The 15,250-nt window shown below is 49.3% G+C and overlaps 1 protein-coding gene across 1 annotated transcript; it reads left to right on the forward strand.

The window, feature by feature from the left end:
* The first annotated feature begins 2,787 nt into the window (after nt 1-2,787).
* LOC118592767 lies at nt 2,788-7,369 on the forward strand. Its single transcript, XM_036201831.1, is given in 4 exon segments — nt 2,788-3,825; nt 3,828-4,678; nt 4,681-6,946; nt 6,949-7,369. Coding segments are annotated over 4 exon segments (4,509 nt in total). The 5' UTR covers nt 2,788-2,798; the 3' UTR covers nt 7,314-7,369.
* Nucleotides 7,370-15,250: the final 7,881 nt, after the last annotated feature.

The following is a 15,250-nucleotide window of genomic DNA, read 5'->3' on the forward strand; positions in this document are numbered from 1 at the left end:
AGAAGACTGAGCAGTCTGTGATGGCATCTGCTTGGTCCTTTCAGTGTACATGAGTGTGAGTCTACACTTGCCACAGCCTGCACATGGAGGTCAAAGGACAACTTTGGGAGTTGGTTCTCTCCTTCGGCTGTGGGCTCAGGGCTTGGTTCTTGTGGTGAGCACATCCCTGGTTACGGGGAGTGGAGGGAATAATCACTCTTGATTCAGACTTGGTATAACATTCAGTATATTCACACAGTAAGATTACAAGCAATATTTATCCCATCTTCCAAGTGGAATGGGGAATACCTCTCCAGTTGTACAGGTCCGGACTTGTCATGTCTGTTCCTGTGGCTCTTGTGTCAGCCTTCCTGTGGTCAATCTCATCTGCACTGAGGACAGGATCTCATGTCTCTGGCAAAGAGAGTAATCTTATATGAGGTCTAACAAGCTCTGTTGGTCGGTCCTGTCTGAGGCGTCATCTTTTACATCCCTTTCTGGCTAGGTTTCTAGCCTTATCACTACTTCCACACATAGCTTATCACTACTCTATTTATGGTTTATTTACGTCATTCTATTACTTATCACTCCTAACCAGGGTTGTTCACCCTAGGTCTTACATGTTCCTTACATAGTGATTCAGCTATGTATTGAAGCTACACTTTGACCAGCCAAGGGTCTGTCAAAAGGGAAGTCATTTACTATGAATATTTGGTGTTGTCCAGCCTTTAATATTTTAGCTGTCTTCTGCTATGAAATTCTTGCATGCACAAATATTTCCAGACCATTTGGCTAACAGTTCAGCTCCCCATACTTGCTAACTAACTCCCCCAGGGATCCTAGGAGACAAGCTGGCTGGAGACACATAGCTTTGTTTCTTGTGCTAATGAAGCTCAGACCATCCTCTTGCCTTGAGGCCTAGGGACTCTCCAGAGCAATTCACTAAGAACAAAGGAGATTTTTACATATCAAGGTGGATGGTAGAGCAACATTTCTGAGGAGGCACAGAATCGCATGGCTTTGGGAAGGACAGACAGACATTTTTCTGTAGAGTGGACAGACTGGCATGACTAAGGAGAAGAGAAGAACACAGAGGTTATGTAGATGGTAAGGCAGAACTTTTGAGCCAGGAGCAGAGAGCAAGTAGAGATGGAGGAAGAAGAAACAGAGGACAAAGATGAGGCAGGAAACATGAGAGCTTCGTCATTGGCAGGACTATGAGAGGGAACTGGGTGGAACTGAAGCTATGGAGACAGGATTTCATCCCAGAGAAGTAAAGTGGATGGATAAAGAGCTTGGTATGTCTAGAGTTATTCTTGTCCTGAATGCCTGATGGAGCTGTAGCTGAATAGATGGAATTTTGTCTTGAAAGGCCATTGTAAGGGAAACAAGCCCCCCCCCCCACTAGCTCTGCTAATTTCAGATTCAGTGGGAAATACTGCACTCTGCCCCCACGCCCCATATCAGAAAAGTTAGCCCACCATGCTGTGCTAACAGGATGCTTGCCAAATAACCCCTGGGGTTGTGTTTGAAAGATGAATTGCTTAAGAAGAATGCTTGCCAAATAACCCCTTGCTAGATAAGCTTGGAATTCGTTTACCTACCCAGACTCTGAGAAAAGACCATAGAGACATCTGGCGTTGAGGTGTCTGCACTCTGAGGGACCCCACTCCCCTGTCCTGGTAGAACTGCCTCATAAAAGGCCTGTGAGCCTTAAACTCGGGGTCACCAGCTACTCCTCGTGCTGGTGTCCCACGAGCCTCGTGCCTAAAAAATAAAGCTTCATTTGTGACCCGATATCGGAGTGAAGCTCTCTGTTTTGTACGCCGACCCTAACATCTGGAGGTCCCACCGAGATTGGTAAGAATGGTGGTGAGTCGGCAGAGAAGCAGCTGTTCAAGCGGCCTGTGAGGACCCTTGGACGGTGGGGGACAGACGTGTCCTGAACCCACAGGCTGCAGCCCTGGAGGACGCTCCGGAGTGTGGGGACCCTGAAACAGGGGCCCCGTCTGATTCCCTTTTGTCTAGGAGATTTTTCAGATGGCCCGGGCCAATAGACAATCTTTTGGCTTCATTTTCCCTACCATTTTGCCGGCTTGTCTTGTTTGTCTGTTGTGTCTCTATCTTTGTGTCCTTCTGTGTCGGTATCTACTTGTTTGGAATGGGACAGTCGGCCGCCAAGTCTGCCTCCACCCCTTTGTCCCTAACCCTCTCTCATTGGTCGGCAGTGACGGACCGCGAGTTGAACCTGGCGGTTCGGGTGAGGAAAGGGAAATTGCAGACTTTCTGTTCATCTGAATGGCCTACCTTCGGAGTCGGGTGGCCGGTAGATGGTACTTTTGATCTTAATATAATCAGAGCAGTCAAACAAAAAATCTTCATTCCAGGTTCACATGGGCATCCGGACCAACAAGCTTATATCTGGGTCTGGGAAGATTTAGTTGTGGACCTGCCTAAGTGGGTCCGGTCATTTCAGGTCGGCCCATCTGCACCACCTACTGATCATACCTCTCTCCTTCTAACCAAAACCTCTGATTCGCCTAAATCTTCCCCTCCCCCATTGATCCCGACACCTGCACCCCTGCCAGAGTCTCAGGCTGATCTCATTTCTCTTGACCTAGACCCCCCACCGCCTTACAGATCGCTGCCGCCGCCGCCGCCAGCAGGGGCAGGATCCGGACTGGCCCCGGTCTCCCCTTCCGGGGCCTGCACAGGGCACCCGCCAGAGAAGGGCACGCCCTCATGATGAGGCCCCACCGGCAGTCACACTGCCCCTATGGCCCGTTGGGGGAACTATTGATGATGGGGCTGCAGGAGACATGCCTGCCCTCCAATACTGGCCATTTTCTTCCTCAGATTTGTATAACTGGAAGAATAATAACCCACCCTTTTCTGAAGACCCCTCCCGCCTAACTGGACTCCTAGAGTCTGTCATGTTTTCCCACCAGCCTACGTGGGATGATTGCCAGCAACTTCTGGGGGTCCTTTTCACCACAGAAGAAAGGGAACGCATCCTCCTGGAAGCTAGGAAGTTGGTCCCTGGACCGGATGGGCGGCCAACTCAGCTCCCCAATCTCATTGATGAGCACTTTCCCCTGCGGCGCCCAACGTGGAATCCGAACACTCCGGAAGGTAGGGAGCATCTGTCCCTCTATTGCCAGACTCTAATGGCAGGTCTCCGTGCAGCGGCCAGAAGGCCCACTAATTTGGCTAAGGTAGGCGAGGTTCTTCAAGGGCCTGAAGAGACCCCCTCTGCCTTTCTTGAGAAACTCATGGAAGCATATAGAAGGTATACACCCTTTGACCCACAGTCAGAGGAATTGAGGGGAGCAGTGAGCATGGCCTTTATAGGGCAGTCTGCCACAGATATACGGCAGAAGTTGCAAAGATTAGATGGGTTACAAGGGCTGAGCCTGAGGGACCTGGTTAAAGAGGCAGAAAAAGTCTATTATAAGCGGGAGACCGCGGAAGAAAAAGAGGCTCGGTTAGAAAAACAAAGAGAGGAAAAAGAAAAAGAGCAGCGGAAACGCCAAAATCGGGATCTAACACGGATTCTTGCAGCCGCGGTAAGAGACAGGCTGGGGCCGCGGGGGCGAGGAGGAGGAGGTCGGGGAGGCCGTCCTCCTTTGGGACCAAATCAATGCGCCTACTGCAAAGAGGAGGGTCATTGGATCAGAGAATGCCCGAAGAAGCAGAAAGGGTGGGGCCAGCAGATCCTCACCCTTGGGGACTGAGGGAGTCAGGGTTCGGACCCCCTCCCCGAACTCCGGGTAACGTTTGAAGTGAAGGGGACCCCAGTGGACTTTGAGGTGGACACGGGGGCAGTCTATTCAGCCATCAAGCATCCACTGGCCCTCTGTCTACCCGAAAGTCACTGGTCCAAGGAGCAAATGGAAGCAGAGAGAGACCCTGGACCACCCAGAGAACAGTTAACTTGGGAAAAGGTACTGTGCAACATTCTTTTCTGGTCTTACCTGACTGTCCGGCACCCCTATTAGGTAGAGACCTCCTGACAAAACTGGGAGCTCAGATAACCTTTACCTCTCGGGGCCCAGAATTAAAATTTGCCCACCCAAAAGTAGGGGACCTCCATCTCCTCACGCTAGAACTTCCAGCTGCTGAGGAATACCGTCTGTATGGAGCGGTGGCAAAAGCCTCTGTAGCCACTGTTTCACCATACAACGAGGAGTGGATTCATAGGTTCCCTAACGCGTGGGCAGAGACAGGGGGCCTCGGACTGGCTAAGGAGCAACCCCCGGTGGTGGTCACCCTCAAACCCACCGCGGTACCAGTGCGAGTAAGACAATACCCGCTTAGTCGAGAAGCCCGAGAAGGCATAAAACCCCACATCAAGAGGTTTCTGGAACTGGGCATACTGAAACCATGTTAATCAGAGTGGAATACTCTGCTCCTGCCGGTAAGGAAGCCAGGAACAGATGAGTACAGACCAGTCCAGGACCTGAGAGAAGTAAACTCCCAGGTAATAGACATTCACCCTACAGTGCCCAACCCTTACAACCTCTTGAGTACCTTACCTCCAGAGCGCAACTGGTATACTGTACTGGATTTAAAGGATGCCTTTTTTTGCCTCCCCCTCCACCCCGATTCTCAAAAGCTCTTTGCCTTTGAATGGTCAGACCCTGAGGGAGGGGGGACAGGGCAACTGACATGGACTAGACTTCCGCAAGGATTTAAGAACTCTCTCCAACTATCTTCGATGAGGCCCTACACTGAGACCTTCGGGAGTATCGAGAAACCACCCCTGATGTCACCCTCCTCCAGTATGTAGATGATCTACTCCTGGCAGCTGAGACTCGGGATGCCTGCAAACAAGGGACTGAGAAACTTCTGGATACCTTGGCCAGCCTGGGGTACAGGGTGTCTGCCAAGAAGGCACAGATCTACCAAAACAAAGTCATCTTCCTCGGTTACTCCTTGGAGGGAGGAAGGAGGTGGCTCACCGACGCTCGTAAGCGAACCGTGGCCAGCATACCTGCTCCAACGGACCACCGGCAGTTACGTGAATTCCTGGGCGCAGCTGGGTACTGCTGGCTTTGGATTCCAGGGTTCGCTGCCATCACAGAGTCCTTCTCTCCCTTGTTAAAAGAAAAGACCCCCTTTGTCTGGCAGGAAGAACACCAGGCTGCATTCGAAAAGTTAAAGAGGGCACTCTTATCCGCTCCGGCACTTGCTCTCCCGGATGTGAGTAAGCCATTCACCTTGTACTTGCATGAGAAGGGTGGGGTGGCGGTTGGCGTCCTAGTACAAGCCCTCAGTCCGTGGAAAAGACCAACCGCTTACCTATCCAAGCGGCTAGATCCTGTGGCCAGGGGATGGCCAATCTGTTTAAGGGTGGTGGCTGCGGCAGCCATGCTGGTGCGGGACGCGGACAAATTAACTTTGGGACAGCATCTGACTGTTATAGCTCCCCATGCATTGGAGAGCATTGTCCGCCAGCCGCCTGACCGATGGCTTAGCAATGCTCGGGCCACTTATTATCAGGTGACTCTTCTGGACAGGGACCGCATCACCTTCGGGCCCCCAGCTGTCCTAAACCCGGCCACTCTCCTCCCAATTGCTGAACAAGGAGAGGAGGGGGTGCTGGTTCACGATTGTGGTGCCATTCTGGTGGAAGAAACTGGGGTCCGGACAGATTTAACAGACCAACCGCTGGCCAACCCTGACCTGATATGGTATACAGATGGCAGCAGTTTCCTAAATGAGGGCCAGCGGAGAGCGGGAGCGGCAGTAGTGGACAAAAATAAGGTTATCTGGTCTAGCAGCCTCCCAGAGGGAACCTCGGCTCAAAAAGCCGAATTGATTGCGCTCACCCAAGCTCTTACCATGGCAGCCGGTAAACCGGCTACCATCTACACAGACAGCCGGTATGCATTTGCAACCGTGCATGTGCATGGGGCCATATACAGGGAGAGGGGACTGTTAACTTCAGCCGGAAAAGAAATTAAAAATAAAAGAGAAATTGAGGCCCTATTGGAGGCTGTAATGTTGCCCCGAGAGCTGGCTATCGTACACTGCCCTGGGCACCAAAAAGGGGACTCCCCAGTGGCCGCGGGAAACAGGAAGGCCGATCAAGAGGCAAAGGATGCTGCCCTCCGGGATCCAAGGAGCCTGACCATTCACGCCTCAACTCCGGAGGATCCAGCCCCTGAAGGGGCTCCACCCCCGGAACTTCTGAAAGACACTCTGGAAAGGATCCACAAATTAACCCATCTGGGCAGCAAAAAATTGATCCAGCTGACTGCAGAAGATAAGACCCTCTCCCCATCTAAAAAGAAACAAATGGCAGAGAAGGTGGTAGCTGCTTGCTGGGCCTGCCAGCAGGTAAATGCATATCCTGGGAAACTGGCCCCCAGAAAAAGACTACGAGGAACCCGCCCTGGCCAGCATTGGGAAGTAGACTTCACCGAGGTAAAGCTAGCTAAGTATGGCCTAAAGTACCTGCTAGTGTTTGTAGATACCTTTACAGGATGGGTAGAAGCCTACCCCACCAAAAAGGAGACTGTAGCAATAATCGCTAAGAAAATCCTGGAAGAAATCTTCCCAAGATTTGGACTGCCTCAGGTAATTGGGTCAGATAATGGCCCAGCGTTCGTGGCCCAGGTAAGGCAGGGACTGACAAAAATACTGGGGATGGACTGGAAGCTGCATTGTGCATACAGACCCCAAAGTTCTGGACAGGTAGAAAGAACCAACAGAACCATTAAGGAGACCTTAACCAAATTGACCATGGAGACTGGCTCTAGAGATTGGACAATGCTCCTACCGTATGCCCTCTTTAGAGCTAGAAATACCCCTTCCTTCATGGGTCTTACCCCCTTTGAACTGCTCTTTGGGTGTACACCCCCAGTTAAGAACCTAACCATCCAGCAAGGGGAAATCATGCCTTCCTCTCTGTCTGACAGGCTGCAAGCTTTAGCATCTGTCCAACATACACTGTGGAAGCAGCTGTCGCGGCGTACCAACCCGGCGGGGACAGCGCTGCCCATCAGTTCCATGTGGGGGACTTCATATACGTCCGCAGACACCAGCAGCAGACTTGGGAACCCCGGTGGAAGGGACCATACCAAGTCCTGCTGACCACCCCGACGGCAGTCAAGGTGGACGGGATTGCTGCCTGGATTCATGGCTCCCATCTCAAACCTGCCCCTGTCCCTGACCTGGAGGCTGATCTGGACTGGACTGTGGAGTGGACTGAGCATCCCTTCAAGCTCTGCATTAGGCGCAGAAGCTGGCCAGACAACCCCCCACCGGCCACAACCACAAACTTGGCAAGTGATATCTGGGACGGGAAATGTGGTATGGACAGTGTCTAGCTCAAGCCACCCGTTGGGAGCTTGGTGGCCAACTCTCCAACCTGACATTTGCCAATTGGCAGCCAGACTAGATACCTGGGACCTACCGAAACAGGAACCTGGTAGCGTCCTTCCCCTAACAGTTAGAGGGGGAATGTTTAATGATTTGCTGACCAGGGGAAGGATTCAGGGATGTGCCACCCCCCTGAGGAGGTGTCTCCTTAACTATTTACCTTTCTATGTATGCCCCCGAGATGGAAGAAAAAGAGGGTGGATTCATAGGTGCGGGGGACCAGAATCCCTATACTGTAAGGCTTGGGGGTGTGAAACCACTGGAACCACATACTGGAAACCTAGCTCTAGTTGGGATTGGATCCGGGTAGGCCGAAATGTCACTCATCCTGAACCAGCTAGCAGTCCTTTTGGCCCCCACAATCCCTGCCCCCCTGGGAACCTTGAATCTCAGGGTAGACATGTCACTGGATGCCAGAGCACCCCTTTATGCAATGTACTAAACATAACTTTCACCGCTGAAGGGAAAAAGTCCACATCCTTAGCCGACTGGTATAGGGGCCGAACCTGGGGTCTGAGATTCTATGCCCATGGAGATGATTTCAGGCTCCTCTTTAAGATAAGGTTAAATAAGGATAGTATGCTAACGCGCACAGCCGTCGGCCCAAACACAGTCCTTATGGACCAAAAGGGATTCTCACCTAAGGTCTATCAACAAACGGTCCGACCTCACACCCCTATGTCCCAGACCCTCCAACCCGAGGTCCACCCCTCACCACAGGATATCCCAGACCCTCCGGTGAATCTCTCACCCCCGGGGTCAGGAGAGAGACTCGTGGACTTAATAAGAGGAGGATATCAGGCTTTAAATTCGACCTACCCCAATCTCACTAAGTCCTGTTGGCTCTGTCTTCAAGCTAGCCCCCCTTACTATGAGGGAATGGCTATAGGTGCAAAATTCACTTACAATACCTCGACTAGCTGTAATTGGGGGACAAAACACATGTTAACTTTACCTGAAGTGACTGGCTTGGGAACTTGTCTGGGACACCCCACTGCTTCGGAGAGAAATCTCTGCGCCCAAACAGAAAGCATCACCTCCACAGATCAGTCTCTTTTCCTTGTCCCAGCCCCTGGTCTTTACTGGGCATGCAACACAGGACTCACCCCATGTGTCTCGGTTGCTAATTTCAACCAGTCCCGAGACTTTGCGTCCTTGTCCAAGTCTATCCAAGGCTAGTCTATTACCCAGCTGAAGAGTTCGAGGAGCACTTTGCGGGCAGGACTCGGTTCCCCAGAGAACCTGTTAGTATCACCCTAGCCGTGTTGCTAGGAGCAGGAGCACTAGCCGGGGTAGGCAGTTGGGGATCCTAGAAGCGGCAGTCCAACAAGACCTGAGAGCAATCGAGACCTCCGTTACTGCCTTAGAAAGGTCTCTAACTTTGTTATCAGAAGTGGTCCTGCAAAATAGACGAGGACTGGACTTACTGTTCTTAAAGGAAGGTGGTCTGTGCGCTGCCCTGAAGGAAAACTGTTGCTTCTACACGGATCATACAGGTGTGGTAAGGGAATCGATGACCAAACTTAGAGAAAGATTAGATGCCAGAGAAAAGAACTTACGAGGCTCTCAAAGCTGGCTTGAGAGATAGTATAATCACTCCCCATGGCTAACTACATTATTGTCAGCCCTCACAGGACCACTTGTTGTATTAATCCTTATCCTCATGATTGGACCATGTATTCTCAATCGAATCTCGGCTTTCGTACGATCCCAGGTAAATGGAGTTAAGATGATGGTCCTGAGGCAATGGTACCAGCCGGTATCTGGCAGTGGCCTTTAGGATTAAAGGCCGGCACAAGAGAAAGGGAGGAATGAAAGGCCATTGTAAGGGAAACAAGCCCCCCCCCACTAGCTCTGCTAATTTCAGATTCAGTGGGAAATACTGCACTCTGCCCCCACGCCCCATATCAGAAAAGTTAGCCCACCATGCTGTGCTAACAGGATGCTTGCCAATTAACCCCTGGGGTTGTGTTTGCAAGATAAATTGCTTGGGAAGAATGCTTGCCAAATAACCCCTGGGGTTGTGTTTGCAAGATGAATTGCTTAGGAAGAATGCTTGCCAAATAACCCCTTGCTAGATAAGCTTGGAATTCGTTTACCTACCCAGACTTTGAGAAAAGACCGTGAAGACATCTGGCGTCGAGGTGTCTGCACTCTGAGGGACCCCACTCCCCTGCCCTGGTAGAACTGCCTCATAAAAGGCCCGTGAGCCTTAAACTTGGGGTCACCAGCTACTCCTCGTGCTGGTGTCCCATGAGCCTCGTGCCTAAAAAATAAAGCTTCATTTGTGACCCAATATCGGAGTGAAGCTCTCTGTTTTGTACGCCGACCCTAACAGTCTTATGGGAATAAAGTTAACAGACATAAGAGCATTAGTAGATTTTTTTTTCCTCCTCATATATCCCATACCGGACGTAGTGAAATTCCTGGACCCTGGGAAATCAATACTCAGGGTTGGTTCTCTCCTTCTGCTGCAGGAGTTGAACACTGGTTGTCAGGCCTGCACAGGAAGTGCTTTCACCTACCAAACTATCTCTTTGGCCTGTAATAAAGGCTTTGAATGGCAAATTCCACTGTTTCTCACTTAAATGGTGATCATGAAGGTTGTGACCCTGTTATGGCCTCTCATCCAGGGCAGTCACCTCACAGACCCTTACCTGAGAGCAGCTGGTTTGAAACCACCTGAGGGAATCTCTTTCCTACTTGCCCTAGGCTTGAGAAGTTACATTATAATACTGACAGCTGAAAATATTCACCTGTTTACATAATGCTTGCCTAGTCTTGATTTTAGCCCCAGTGGATATCAGATCCCATGGTCACAAGTGAAGAAAGCCCTGTGTGTGTGTGTGGGGGGGGGCAGCTTGAATAACTCCGAGTCCAGGCCTGGACTTTGTGTTTAAAGCTGACCATGTTCAGTCACATGAAAGGGCCAGGGTTGCATTATCGCAGTCCTTGTTGATGCCCACACGACATGACCCAGGATGGAAAAACATCCAGCTTTCTGAGACTAGATGGTGCTGGGCTGCAGATACACACCCTGTGCTGCCTCAGACTCCCCTGGAGGGAACCTGGCTCAGCTGTAGAGGGGCATGTTGGGGACAAGGAAATAAGACTGTTAGGGAGACTGAAGTGAGGTTGAGGTGTCCATCTGAGGGGATTCCAACAAGACCCTGGTTTGTGGGGTGGATGGAGGTCTTGGCCACCTCAGCCTTCCAGCTGCCTATACAGGGTGGGCAGAGACTTCTTAAGGAAGCCCGAGATTCGGCTCCGTGCTGTCCTTTGATATGCCAGGCAAGGCACCATGTGAAGGACCTCTGTCCCAACTTTTTACAGAAAACAGGGATCATGATTTTCATCTCCTCTTAACTCTCCCAGCACTAGGAAAAGAGAGATCACATGCCTCCAGGGCCTCCTTCCCCTGACGCTTTCACTCAGAAGCAGTCATGGTACAGGTCCAGGTGTTACAGGCAGCACGCTGAACCTCAGAGTAAGGCAGACCATGCAACCTGGCAACTGGACTTCTCATCAGATGCGTTGTTTGAACTCTTTTCCTGATCCCGTTTGCATTGCAATCAGTCCTGCAGAACGTGTGAGTGGGGGAACATTCTTCTTAGAGGGAAAATCCCCTGACCTGGTCCACAGCCGAACTGGAGGCCAAGGCACACAGGGCTCTGGGTGGCTGTGCTGACACAGCGGGAGAGCCCGCTCTGGGACACTTCAGAAGTCACAGCATGTCCCCTGGAAAAGCCCTTGATGGCCAGATAAGTGATTGCTTTAGATTCCTTAGGTAGAGTAGACATTGGCAGATGTGACACTGGGTGACTGTGGTGGTCTGATGGGCCTGAGCAGGACATAAAAAAGCTAGACCCATAGAGGGTGGGAGTATCCCTCAGCAGATGTCAAACTGCTGGAGTATGGGGACAGCCACCTGTTATTGCCTTGGCATTTTCAGAAACAGAGAGGTCAGGTAAGGAGAAGGGTGCTTTAAGCTCTCTAACAAAAGGGACCTTGTCCTTTTTATTCCCTGTGGAATTTCCACTGCCCAGAACAGTGTGTGCCTCGTGGAAGATGCCCAAATATCTGCTGATGGGGGGGCAGGCTGTAAACCTATTTCCAAGAAGAAAGCAGCTTAAAAAGAAGGGCAAGTTACTATCTGGGTAGTGTTTGGTTCAGCAGCTTGCTCTGGGAATGCCGTTCCTTTAAGCTCAGTCACCTGGTTCTCCTGAGCCTCCTCTATGTGAGCTGTGCTCCAGATGGGAAACTGAATCACAGCCCCTGCTCCAGCTGAATTCTCTCCACTGCACTGCACACCATTTTGGCTTTTACTGCAGGTTCAGTCACATTTAGTTTCCCATAGGTTATAGTTAAACAGATGATAGTGTACATTTTGCCAGTCAGAAACCTGGGTTCAAATCTTGGCTCTGCCACTTCTCAGAAGTACAACTTTAGGCAGGTCATTTTCAGGCTCCGGCTCCGGTTGTTTAATCTGTAAAGTGGAGGTATTAATAGCATCACTTGATATGTTTAGGGAAAAATGAATGATGTACATAGTTTCAGATCTCATTGGTTGTGGGCATGGCTTTTTCTAGAGAAGCACCTATAATATAGGAGGCCTCAGGAGATTTTGATTTTATTGATGGCCTTTTTTCTTCTGTAACTGGAGTGTTCCCCATTCCACAGCATAACTCCCCACAGTTCCCTAAGGCACACTCAAGTCAGCTGTCTTTTAGAATGATGCATCATGGAATACTTCCCTCTCAGAGGCATCTCTTCCTGCTTCCATGGAGGCGAGTTTGCTTATCTGCCCTTGTATGATTTCCAGCTTCAGTGTCTGCTTTCCTGGTAGACTGAGAGCCCCTTGAAGCCAAGAAAGTGTTTTATTTAACCCTCTTCCTTCTAGGACACACAATTTTTTTTTTATTATCAGAAGTTCAAATATTTGCCAGCTAAGTGATTATAAGGCAATGGTGCATCCCTTAAACAGAAGTATGTTGTGGAGACAGATATGTGCTCAATCAAGTTTAGAGGAAGAGGGAAGATATACTAAAATTGTGAAGTATGTACAGAAACAATTTGATGAGCAGGAAGGAAAGTCTACAGATTGCCATCCAATACAGTCCAGTGCTTGTAGTCACTTCAAATTCATATGTCAAAGACCTAAGCTTGAAGGTAACCTTTCAACTATGTGTAAAACAGAAGAAGTACCAGAGGGCTAACTCCCCTTTCCACTATGTCAGGACAGAGAGTCAGGAATCAGGCCCTCAGCACATGGATTCTGCTGGTGTCTTAATGTTGACCTCCTCCACTTACAGACCTATAATAACAAACTTCTGTCAGTCATAAGCGACCTCGTTTATGATGTTTTCTTTAAGCAGACTAAGACAACATTGCTATATTATCTACAACTTACCTTAAAGAAATGCTATTTAGATATCAAGACATGCATTGAAATCTGTTTTACTCTAAATATAGCTAAACATTGGAAGATGCTTTATCTATTCATATTCCATAGTTTAACATTACCGCTTCAGTAATAATTATTTGCTAATTTGCTAGGAAAACCAGTTTTCTTCATGAGCATCCTGGGATGTAAAAGTTTGGTTTACGTTGACAGAATGAGTCCTGTCTGTTGGAATTTTCACATGACTGTTTAGGCAGCCTGGCCTCTGTGTGAGCAGGGCATGAAGAACGCATCACTGGAATGACTCAGAGACCTCTCAATGGAGTCTGTTTATCTGCCTCAGGAGATTTCTGTCATCTGATGACTCAACCTGCTCTTACTGGTAGCTCCTTGTCACATCTTCTTTAGTTAAAGGGCAGAGAGGCGGGACAAAGCAGGTGATCTCAGGTTTTGTTTCCTGCTAGCTGTGAAGGATCTCAGTACCTTGGAATTGGCCCTGACACTTGTACTTTCAATGTGATGGAATAGAGAGGGGACTATGCTTACTTTTAACAGATGAAGGATGCCAGAAGGCCGGGAACCCAATTCTGTAACAGAGAATGCCCACTGGTGTAAGCCAATGGGAAAATGTAGCGTTACAGTGATGACAAAAAGCAAGGATGTGTTAGAGAGACCCGGAAGAGATCAGAATCAGGAAGATTTGGTGGCTGATTAAATATGGTACCCAGCTAAAGGGTAGACTATGAAAAAGCCCACATGGGAGTTGAGTGTGATATTGTACACCTACAATGCCAGTACTGAGGAGCTTGGGAAAGAAGAATCATAAATTCTCAGTCAACACAATTGCATAGAAAGACCATGTATCAAAAATGAACATCGAAAGCAAAACAAGGAGAGAGGGAGGCAAAAAGCAAGCAAGTAATATGCATGTCAAGAGAAACAAGTTCACGAAATATGCTCATAGAGCTGTCTGGTCATCACAACAGTTCAGAAGGATGGATGGGACAGTTACTAGGAACAGAAAGCAACAAAAACTGTACTCACTGTGTACTTACATTTACTTGTCCATAAGCCATGCTGTTACCATTCAAATTCAACGTTTCTGGCCCCAAGTTAGTCTCTTTGCTTTTACTTCCTGCACTTAAATATAAAAAGTCTGGGTGGGAAGAAACAGAGAGAGGCAGCAAGAAAGTAAGGGGGGCTGAAGTGGACAGAAGGAGGAATGCAGGAGGGAAGCAGGCTGCTACAGACAGAAGAAGGAGAGCCCCAAGAAAGACAGGGCCTTCTGCTGCTCTGGGCACTTTTGGGGACTCCTCACAGGAAGGGCATGACTTCTTTGTCACTGACATCTTCACCTCCCCCCTAAATGTGAAGACAGTTGTGCCTGGAGGGGGGTCCAGAGTCCCTTTAAACCGCTGTCCAGAACACAGACATTCTTAGGTTCTCTCTCCTGTAAGGGATCCCCTTCCTTACTCCATCTTCCCTGACTCAGAAACAGAAAAGGGGCACATGCCTTCAAACTTAGCTTAAGCAAAGGGCCTTCCATATGGCAGGGGAAAGGAGGAAAACAGAGCACCACAGTATCTGCCATCGATGGACCTTGGTGACTGCTCAGAATGTGTGGGAGAGAGAGGACTCTTTATGGTCATTCAGAGCTGCTTATTGGGCACAGCCTGCCATCTCAGCATCTCCCTTTCACTTCGATAAATAAGCCACTAAGTAAGATAGATGGGGCAGCCTGTGCTCTCTATTGGTAAGGAATGAAAGCTGACACAAAACACTGGCTTTGGCTTCTCCTGTGTGATGACTTCTGCTCTAACCAGTCATTTCCAGTACTTGCAGGAGCCTTTTAAGAATGTAGATCCCTGGGCATGGCTTGTCCTGGGTCTGACTTTGCAGATATATAAAAGAGAGACTGAGTGTATGGTTAGGAAAACTTTGTTCCTTTGTTCTAGGGTAGGCTACAGGCTGGAATGAAGACAGACTCTTCCCTGTGCAGCAGCCAATGTCCAATGCCCTTAGCCAATGTGCACGGGTCTCATTTGGTTGGAGATACCCATCGGATGAGCAATAAATTGCCTTTAGGCCTAGGCCAACTCAGTTCTCCACGAGTGCATTCCCAATGTTTCCATTTGGCTTCAGACTTCAGCTTCTAAATTGGCCTTGACAGATTTAGAAGGTGCCTTGGAGGCATTCCTGTGCCTGCTGAACAACTTCACTTGGCACGGGGTTCTGGGCAGGATAGATGATGGGCAAGAGTAGGGTCTACTTGATGAAACTACTCACAGAGAGAGTAGGTAAGTAATGTCTAATGGGCTGAGAAATACAGACAGAATATGATTTGAAAACTTACAGGATTTGTAGAAGAGGCCATAGTATAAAACCCAGGGAAAAAAGTGGGGACAGTACAAGACTGCAGATATTTCTCTGTCTTAATTCTTCCTCTGAAAAGCATAGCTGACCTAATATCCCAACACGTATTAA

Source organism: Onychomys torridus, chromosome 11 (assembly GCF_903995425.1).
Source record: "Onychomys torridus chromosome 11, mOncTor1.1, whole genome shotgun sequence".
NCBI lineage: Eukaryota > Metazoa > Chordata > Mammalia > Rodentia > Cricetidae > Onychomys > Onychomys torridus.